Consider the following 10167-nt stretch of genomic DNA (forward strand, 5'->3'; position numbering starts at 1 on the left):
TGTTTTTGTGATATATTTTAGGGTATTTTTAAAGTTTAAAAATTTTTGGAATAATTTTTAAAAATTAATATTTCACCCACCACTATTATCCACTACCGCCACCATCCCTCTCTCCCTCCTCCGGTCTTCTCCCCGTCCCTCTTCCTCCCTTCCCTTTCTTTCCCCTTTCTCGTTACACCCCGCCCCTCCCCTTCCTTCCCCTCTCCAATCTAGTTGAGGCTAGAGGGAGGAGGTGGGGTATGGCGGGAAAGGGAAAGGGAAGAGGAGAGGAGGAAAGAGAGGGAGAAGGAAGAGGGAGAGAGAGAAATGAGGATGAAAGAGAGGGAGGAGGAAGATGGTGGATGAGGGTGATGGTGGTAGTGATAGATGGAAGAAGAAAATAGTGTAGATTTTATTTTTAAATTTTTTTGTATACTTGAAATTGTTTTTGATATATTGTATAGATATGTATTTTTTGAATTGTTTTTGCTTGTGCATTATTATAGTATTGTATACAAAAACTTGTCAAGTTTTTAAAAAATGGAGAAACCAAACAGAGCCAAAATGTTTCCCCAATTGACCGTATATGAGGCAAGTTAGCAGATTGCATATTAATGTGCACAAAAAAGAAAATCAACCAAGAAGAAAGGAAAACAGACATTCTGCAAGTAGCAAAAACAAGAAAAAAAAAACTCAGTACTAACCATAACCAAGAACTAATATTCCGGACATCCATTACTGAACACACGTTCAAGCAATAATATAAAATTATTTTAGAAATGAGTTGAATATACATTATTTATCGTTATTTGCATTAACATTTAAACCAAAAAATAAAACAATGGACGACTTAGGCATATTTTATTTTCAATTAATTTTGTATTTTCAACCAGAACCTTATCGAATTTTTATAGGATGATTAATCACCATTTATGAAATTAGCAGAATTTTTGTAGGTAAATTAAATTTTAGGCTTTTAGGGTTAGGGTTTATGTATTAGGGTTTAGGGATTAGGGTTCTAAGGTTTATGTAGTAGGGGTTTAGGGATTAAGGTTTTAGGGTTGGGTTTGCACAATTCCTTTTTAGGAATTAAAAAAAATTAAAGGATCGCAGTACCTCAAATCAGTGGCAATCCCTTTATATATATATATATATATATAAAGGCTTCCCCGCTCATTTGATGTGTGGCAAAGCCTTTTCACAAGAAAAAAATCCCTCCTTTTACTTTCTCAGCAAAAAAATTGAAATTTAAAATAATTTTTTAATGGAGCCACTTTTACCATTTGCGACAACCCTTAAACTAGAACCCAACACTACTTTTGTGATATTTTCTCATATTAATATTATTTTGAGAAATTCGCCAAGAATGTTCACATAGAAATCCACATATTTTTCTTCATAAAATAAAACGAGACTCAAAACGCGATTATGCTACCCTTACGGACCTATTTGGGGTTGCGGTAGTTTATTAAAAAATACTTAATTAGTAGAGTTTTTAATCAAATTACTTATTAAGTGCTTAATTATATGGTTTGGGTGCTTTTTCCATTTAATAATATGCAATTCTAAATTTCTAAAACATATTTATCTCTTTATTTAGTTCACAATTTATAATAAATTTGTTTAAATTAATTTTCATTTTTGGAACACAAAAGTAGCTCTAAAAGAACCAATTTTAAAACTATGCCAAAAGTGTTTTATTGACCAAAAACTCTACTTCTAAATTCAAGCAATAATGTTCACCAATCATGTTAAAAGTGTTTTTGTCTTCTAAAAACACTTTTTTAACAAAAGAACTGCAATTCCAAATAGGTCTAAGTGAATTTATACTATATCTTCAAACCTTTTCAATTTTCAATTAGTACAATATAAAGATTGATAATTTAAGGCTTTAATTGAGAATGAATTAAAGAAAGATGAGGGTTTCTTTCTCTGCATGTAAATTTCTTTTTTGATATTATAATGGAATCCATATCCATGTGGAGAACCATATATATATATATTAGGTTTGGCTAACGAGTACCTAAGCCTAATCGTTAAGAAGAGTCTTAGGTAGGGGTGCTAGCAAGTCAAGCTGCTCGCGAGCAGCTTGATCAAAAGCTTGACTCGAGCTCGAGCTCAGTAAAATCGAGCTCGAGTTTGAGCTCGAGCTACTCGTTAAATTTAACGAGTCGAGTTCGAGTTCAAGAAATAAGTACTTGAGTGCTCGCCGAGCTTAATCGAGCTTTCATATTTTATTTATATTATATATTTTTATTATATATTTTTTAAAAAAAATTATAGATTTATTTCAAAACTCGAGCTCGAGTTTTGAAATAAATCTATAATTTTTATTTTTTAGGTCGAGTAGCTCGGGCTTGATATTTACTCGAGCTCAAACAAGTCGAGATCGAGTTTAGTTTTATTTCATCGAGTCGAGCTCGAGTCCAAATTTTTTTACTCGATCGAGCTCGAGTAGCACAAATTTTGATCGAGCTCGAGCTCGAGTATGGTGCTACTCGAGTTCGACTCGGTTCGATAGCACCTCTAGTCTTATGTGTGAGTTTGTTGAAAAAATGTGGATAATTTTAAAAAAATGTTGAAAATTAGGTGGTGGTGTAATTATTATAATTGTGTATATTCGCATGATAAATGAAATGTAATTTAAGGATGCTAAAGGTGCCCACTAACATCAGTTAGACAAAAAAAATCCCTTTTTTTTGGCATTTCTATTTGCAAATAATTTTTTAATTACTTTGTTGAATTCAACTCATCCGCCGTAGCCGTCTGAACCCCTACCCAGGTGGTCACTTTATAGGTTTGATTTCCATGGAGGCACTTACAAATTGTGAATTACTAGGAAATACTTGTAATTCAATTGTTTTAATTTGGTAAAATATATTTGCTTACATCACCATTTCCTGATTGCTAACTTTTTCTTATACAGACAGCAATAAAATGTTAAGATTCTTTTCCTTATTATATAACTTGATATGTATCTGGTGCTAAAAGAATGTACAATTTAAAACATTTAAAAGACAAATTCAGTTCTTTAAAAAAGATTATCAACTCAATGGATTTTCTTAAATATTTTCAAGCTATTTCATCTATTTTCCATCTATTTTTATATTTTTTTACCTGAAATTGGGTGGAGGTTTTCTTCTATTTGTTTTATATCGATGGAATTTCTCATACAATTTTCAATTATGTGTTATTTTGTAAGTAAATTTGTGCTTTATATGATGGAAGAATACTAGGCTTGGGCAACAACATTTATTTGCTTCTGCATCTTAGAAGTAGCGCTCTCGTTGAATATAAAATTCAGCCATACCATCTCCAAATACAAATATGCGCCCATAAAAAGAGATAAATAAGAACAACCTAAAGGACGAAATGGCAACATAGGATCACATAGAAACAAATATTGAGGAATAAAGAAATCATTACTATTTTCCTTTTAGGGGTTTTTGCAATATAATTGTATAACTGATGGTGACACATGCCACATCCCATTGTATTGTCAAAATAATATTGACTTAGTTTTAGCTATATTTTTTCAAGGATTTTTTTAATGATTTGGCCAACCATCATTAAAAATAGCGATTTTTTTTTGTAAGGAAAAAGTTATGTAAATTTGGTTTCACGCACTACCACGAATCAAAACATATTTCTAGAATCATAAGTTATACGTCAATACAACTCTCACATCAATCAATTCAAGTTAGCATTGAATTCGAGTGAAGCTAGTCATCCAGATGGTATTTTGCTATATAATGATTATAGGACCACGGGCATGAACGGTTGCCGGAGATTTTGTGTATTTTCTATATTACATAACTTTGTTTGCACACGATATAACTTTATTTGCACAACGTGTAACTTTAGAATAAATTTTGTGAGTCTCATACATATTATTAAAAATGAAATATAAAAATAATTTGAATCATATAATTTTTTTGAATTAAATCCTGATCGTGTACGATTCAATGACGGTCCTTCTGATAATCGTCCAGCCAGTCTCCATGGTTATAGTGCTTTGTCGGAAAGGTCCCAATTAAAGTTCTGGAATTGTTGAAGGAAACACATTTGACCGTGTCAAAATGTCCAAATGATTCATGCGAATCAATTAAAACTAGCGTTGAATTCGAGTGAAGCTACTCATCTAGATAGTAGTTGCTAGATGATGTTATAGTGCTTCGTCAGAACCGTCCAATTAAAGTTCTGGAACCGTCCAAATGGTTTGACTTTGAATTGTACGCTTTCGTTGGAGGTCTTGTTGTCTGTTGCCTGTTGGCACGCAAGCTATTGTACAATTTATATTCATTACAAGTCAAAATGACTCCCAGTGAGAGGAACCTGAAATTTAATCGTAATTACACGAACCAGTACTAGTGTGTCTCTCATGTTTTCAGAAGCTTGTCGACATTTTTAAGTTGTATTCATCTCAGTCTTCAAAATTCTATATCAATAACTTTAGAGTTAATTTTTTATACACAGACAATTATACACTAACAATATAACGATTTTTTTATACTAAGGAGCGCAATTGTTAGAGCACGGAAGAATGACAGAGTAATGATTTCAGCAAGGGCTGCCAAACGGGCTACTATAGTGAGTCTAAAGAGACTTGTGTTAGAGATTAACAGATATACAGATCTTACTAGACTAAAGAAATGTTTTGATACCATTCTTAAATTTTTTTCACTGTAAATGAAAGTTGAACCACCATCGAGCAGGGGCAGTTATTTGGTGTATATAGTTTTGGCTGAATTCATATACATGACTAGGACATTATCCCACACCGTTGAAATCATATGAATGCCATTGTGTAACAAAATTATATTTTACCATGAAATATATACATTAAAACTTATTAAGTAAAACTTTTGATAATATTCAAAACTCCAAATATTGTAAAAGCTGAGAAAGAGTTATGGCGCACAAAAACATGCTGCTAATTCACAATATACACTCTATTGCCAAGATTACTCTTGTTTGTAGACTTCGTATTGAAAAAAGAACGAAAAAAGTTAATCTGATCATAGAATCGATACCTAAATAGTTTTACATGAGCTCTAGTAGATTAATGTGACTGGAAAAAAAAAATTCTCATGAGTACCAACTACGGTGGTCATTTTCACTCTAATTCTATGGCATAAACAATGCCTCTTTTTTCATCTCCTTTTCATGCTTTTCCAATTTCTTACCAAACTTTAAACCAAAAGAGCATAGATATCGCAAGCTGCAACCTTAGTTCTTCGGTTGTGTTTCATATACTGAATAAATTTTGGAAAAATTCTATAGTTGTTTTTGAATACCATATCTATGTGTTTAAATTCACCATTAGATATATAAAAATCATTATCACCCTTTAGATGATATTCGGTGTTTAAGGCCCTGCTTGATAACCCAATTTAACACTTAAACTTAATGGATTCAGATCGTTTGATAACCCAAAATTGAATATCTCAATTAATTAAGTGACACTGAATTTTCTAAGTAAAACTTACTCTCAAAATTAAGTGATAAGTTATTCACTTATCACTGAATATGATATGCACTCAAATATATTAGATTTAATACTTAACAATTCAATGATTTAATGGATTCAGACTTCAGATTTCAAATTTCAGTTTTCAGATTTCAATTTTATCAAATGCACCCTAAATCATTGAATGATGTGACAAAAGATAATTAGATTACGATCATGGGCATAGTACCCAAAAGGGACTATAGATTTTTTTTTTCCTTGAAATTTTGATATGCATGATCTTATTTTTATCGTTTCTTTTCTGATTTGAAATCTCATCCATCTAAGCACGATCATTTATTGAAATTTCAAAATAATAGTAAGTAAAACCATATCTGAGAGCAAAAAAAAGAAAGTAAAACCCTTAAAAGTACGTGCTATGATATACCAAAAAAAGAAAAATTTGAGAGCATTAAATCACATGCATAGCCACACGATGGCAAGTGATACGTTTACAATGCACCTAGTGGTTGTTAAAATGTCACATTGAATCAAGTAATGATTGTCTAAGAAACAAAAATGAGCATATTTGGAAGAATATTGAAGTACTTTTATGATGAATATGGCTATATTAATAATGCACTTAATCAGTTTATTCTTGTCTCTATCAACTGGTTTCTCTTCAACAAGTTTTTGGTTCATGCATGCCATAATAAATGGAAGACGAAATTGTAATTGGAAAATTATTCTAGGCCTTAATTTATGCTACATCAAATTATTGGAAAAGGATAAATATTACTTCTAACATATATAAATGCTTTCTAAAGTTTGCTTAAGAATGTGCTCCACTTTATCAAGACAAATCATTGTATACAGGGTATATGTTGGATAAATCTTTTACTTGCCATACTTTTACTTTTGTCTTCTTTTCCTTGTCATTCTGGACAGTGCTTGGTAATTGAGGAAATGGTCATACCTGCTAAGTATTGCTTTGGAAAAAAAATTAATTAGACATTTCCTAGGGATTATTATTAGGATTATAACATTACTTCTGGTCCATTCTTGCTGTTGTTTCCACTAATTACCGTCAAGTAACTTTGCCAATACACTAATAGTGGTTAGCGAAAACTTGTCTTAGACTATTTGTTAGTGAAATAGTTAGATTTTTGGCACATAGTCCCACACAAGTGGTGCTTGTTTTCTACATACCATCTAAAATAAATCTTGTTATTTAAGACATTCGTACGTTTATGCAAGTACCAAATAATTAAACATTGCACAATTAACATAAGTTGGTAAGCAATAATTCTCAAATTCTTTACCTATCTTTAAACTTTGAAAAAGATTTACTCGTCTACCATTACCTCAAATAAGAAAAGAAGAGAAAATTTCAACCAATTAAAGTCCCATGGGTCAAATGCAAACAAAACATTTTGTCTACCATAATGCGTGCCAAAATGGCCATTTTCATGGGGGCCAAATGCAAAATTTGGGGAAAAGATCCATTCAATCATCCTTTGTTTCCTCAAAACTCAAACTAAGGAAGATCTCTCTCTTTCTCACTCCTTCTTGCTCATGTTAATGTGTTTGCGTTGAGGAGCTCTTGGATTGCGATGCTTTTGGTAAAAAAAAAAATTTTTTTAAAATTATTTGATGAATATTATCCGATAAAATTTAAGAGTGAAGTTTTTCAGTGATAAAAGCACTTTTTGTAAAAAGGTCAAATTTGATATTTTTTGTATAGCTTTTGTATTTTAAAAAATAAAGTATTAAATTTAATCATTTTATTTTTATAAACTAAATAAAAAGATAAATACATTTAAAAATTTTAAATTACAGATTATCTAATATAATGAGTATTTATCAAATTATGTATCTAAATAATATAGTTAACAGCACTTAAGTATTTAATAAGTACACTTAATAAAAATTTTATTAGATAAAATATTTTTCAATATGCTGCTGCAATCCCAAGCGGGTTCCAAACGGCCGTGACACAGTGGCACTACTCAACATATATATAAGTCAAACGGCGGAAGAGTACACTCAAACTGAGTATCCATCAAAATTCAGGATAGCTTCAAACAAACGACCCAGTCTTCTCATAGCAACCGCCCAAAAGTCTCCAAACTTTCTGTGGCAATTTATTCTTGTTATAGTTATATACTGCTCGTAAACGCGCCTACTTTATTGTTAAAGTTGTTGGCTTTTTGTTAAAAAGTGATCAACAATTTTGTTGTTCTTGTTTTTTTAAAGAAAGCAAAAAAGTCCCGGTTGGGAAAAAAGCAAGAATTAGTGGTTTCGATTGAGTAATTGATGATGGATTACTATCAGCTTGCTAGTTCCAGTTCTTATCAAGAATCCATCTTGGCCCTCGAAGCAGATATTCGCCATGCCAATGCCTTGTGAGTTTTCTTTCTTTCATCATTATGGTGTGTGATGTTGGAAATATCAAGCGGGTTTTAATTGTTTATGGTGCTTTAGTGTATTTACTGAACTTGGGCTGTTTTGATTGACTTGCAGAAGGTGAAATTAGTCTGATCAAAGTCCCCTTGTTTTCCTGTATTGGATTCCTGAACTAACCCCTGTCAATGGTTTTATTTTCTATTTTCCATTTTTTTGGCTGGTCAATTTTCTGTATACATTTTTGTGCAAGTTTTTTTCTTTAAGAAATTAACTTAATCCGATTCCAAGTGCATTTCTTCGTTTTCTTTTATTTTCGTATCAGCTTCATTAAGATAGTAGTATTTCAGTTTGTCTGTTCTAATATTTTTCTTTGGTTTTGGTTAATTCTTTGTTAGTTTTGCTCATGCATATATGACTTGAGTAAAAAATTCGAGGATACATGTATCTCACTGTTTTATTACTAGGATTTTCCTCCACTCCTTTCAAGCTTTTATTAGGCATTGAAAGAACTTATTGATATGTGATCCTTCATTTGACTCTGATTTTTTTAAAGTGACTGTATTGTATTAGATTAATTGGGAATCTTCCATAAAGTTGACAAACCAGATACCCCTTGTTCACATCTGTATCCCTGTGTGCTGTCTTTTACACTGGTTTACTGACTGTGGTAATTGTCAAAATTGTGAATTCTCATTTTCTTTTTTGGAATTCAAAGTTACTTAACGCAGTTTTGAATCATGACTGATAGACGAGATATAAGCAATTTTGGGTAGTTTTGCTTGGATAAAGGAAATTAAGTGGAGTTGCATTTCAATTTCAGGGCGGCTTCTATTTCAAGAACAAGCAATAATGCTTGTTTGCACATGAGATTAGTCTACAATAACTTGGCACCTTTATTTCTGTTTCTGCTGCAATGGATAGATTTCTCATGCACGTGCTTGCTTCCAAGCTATTTGAATCTCTTCCACATCGTTGTATATGAGGTCTGTTATTCATATCCTTGCTCACGCATTCTCCATTGGCGCTTTTCCCTTTTGCTAAATATGCTTGCAAGCTAGATGTTGTACTGTACAAGCTCAGCATTGTGCTGTTTCCGTTCACTGGAATAAGTTTATAGTGTCTAATATGTTGGTTATTTACATGGTTTTCAGGTTACCTCTGATGGGAAGCAGTTGTTTGCCTCGCATGGAAGGAGAGCAACTGTTAGAGAATTTTATGGTATGTGAATTATTAGTTGTTGTTGAAGTGTAGAGCTACTTAGTTTTCGCAGTCTAGCCTTTTTTTTTTCTGGGAAATGATAGGTGATTTTTTATTTTTTTGCAGTCTAGCATATGAAGTTGAACAATTTTAAGTCTTCTTCTTTTTGGTTGAGAGTTAATAATGAAAATCTAGAGTTAGGTGTAGCAACAATGTTTTACTAGCTAACCAGAGAAATAATCTGATGCATATCATAGAAAGTTTTTTCACCTTTTGTTGTCCTGCTTCTGCAAGACTTCTGGATTTATATTTCTCATTGAGAAAAAAAATTGCAGCTGTTATATTACCATCACTACAGTGCCTTGGTGACAACTCGCATGAGCTACTTAGTGATAAAGACAAAGGTCAGAGCTTACAAGTGATCGTAAGAAACAAAATTGGAGGAAGTAACAAGCAAGTTGATGGTGATTTGGAGAGGGAAGATGAATGTGGGATCTGCTTGGAACCCTGCACCAGAATGGTTTTGCCTAACTGCTGCCATGCAATGTGCATCAATTGCTACCGTGACTGGTGAGTATGACACCTTCCTTGATTTGTTTTGTTTCAGAAGGCTTGCTTTTTTCTTTCACATGGAAGCATACTTGTTTTTACATCCTATCATTACGTCCTTTACAGGAACCTGAGATCAGCATCATGCCCATTTTGCCGAGGTAGCCTGAAGAGAGTAAACTCAGGGGACTTATGGGTTCTCACCTGTGAAAAGGAAGTAGCTGATAAGGACGCTCTTCTGAAAGAGGAGACATTGCGTTTTTACCTCTATATAAACAGTCTTCCTAAGGATGCTCCTGATGCTCTTTTCTTGGTTTACTATGAGTACTTAATTTGATACCGACATAAGGTAGATGAATATCTCAGTAGCCAACTAACCTGTGTATAAGTTTTTGTTACTCTTATTCCCCATTTTTTCCATTTACCTCTCCAATTCTGAGAGCAAAATCTATCTGTGCAGAATAATGTATTTCCTAATTGTCTAATTTAGCCTGGAGATATATGAAAAATCACAATTTCTTCGCCTTGTCTACTCATTTGGTTTTGGAATTATCATCTCTTGGGTTCTGAAGACTAAAGATTGGGTT

At 32.5% G+C, this 10167-nt stretch overlaps 1 protein-coding gene across 1 annotated transcript; it reads left to right on the forward strand.

Annotated features, from left to right (window-relative positions):
* The first annotated feature begins 7465 nt into the window (after positions 1-7465).
* On the forward strand, positions 7466-10112 carry LOC140006020 (E3 ubiquitin-protein ligase AIRP2-like). Its single transcript, XM_072047541.1, has 5 exons — positions 7466-7833; positions 8655-8817; positions 8986-9052; positions 9367-9601; positions 9707-10112. The coding sequence occupies exons 1-5, from the start codon at positions 7745-7747 to the stop codon at positions 9915-9917; spliced, it is 765 nt and encodes a 254-aa protein (XP_071903642.1). The 5' UTR covers positions 7466-7744; the 3' UTR covers positions 9918-10112.
* Positions 10113-10167: the final 55 nt, after the last annotated feature.

This window comes from Coffea arabica, chromosome 4e (assembly GCF_036785885.1).
Source record: "Coffea arabica cultivar ET-39 chromosome 4e, Coffea Arabica ET-39 HiFi, whole genome shotgun sequence".
Taxonomy (NCBI): Eukaryota; Viridiplantae; Streptophyta; class Magnoliopsida; order Gentianales; family Rubiaceae; genus Coffea; species Coffea arabica.

Bases quoted from the DNA above. Each gene is read 5' to 3' on its own strand.
- LOC140006020 (XM_072047541.1), top strand. From the start codon at position 7,745: ATGATGGATTACTATCAGCTTGCTAGTTCCAGTTCTTATCAAGAATCC. The intron at 7,834-8,654 runs GTGAGTTTTCTT...TTTCAATTTCAG, and splicing joins ATTCGCCATGCCAATGCCTT to GGCGGCTTCTATTTCAAGAA. The intron at 9,602-9,706 runs GTGAGTATGACA...CGTCCTTTACAG, and splicing joins ATCAATTGCTACCGTGACTG to GAACCTGAGATCAGCATCAT.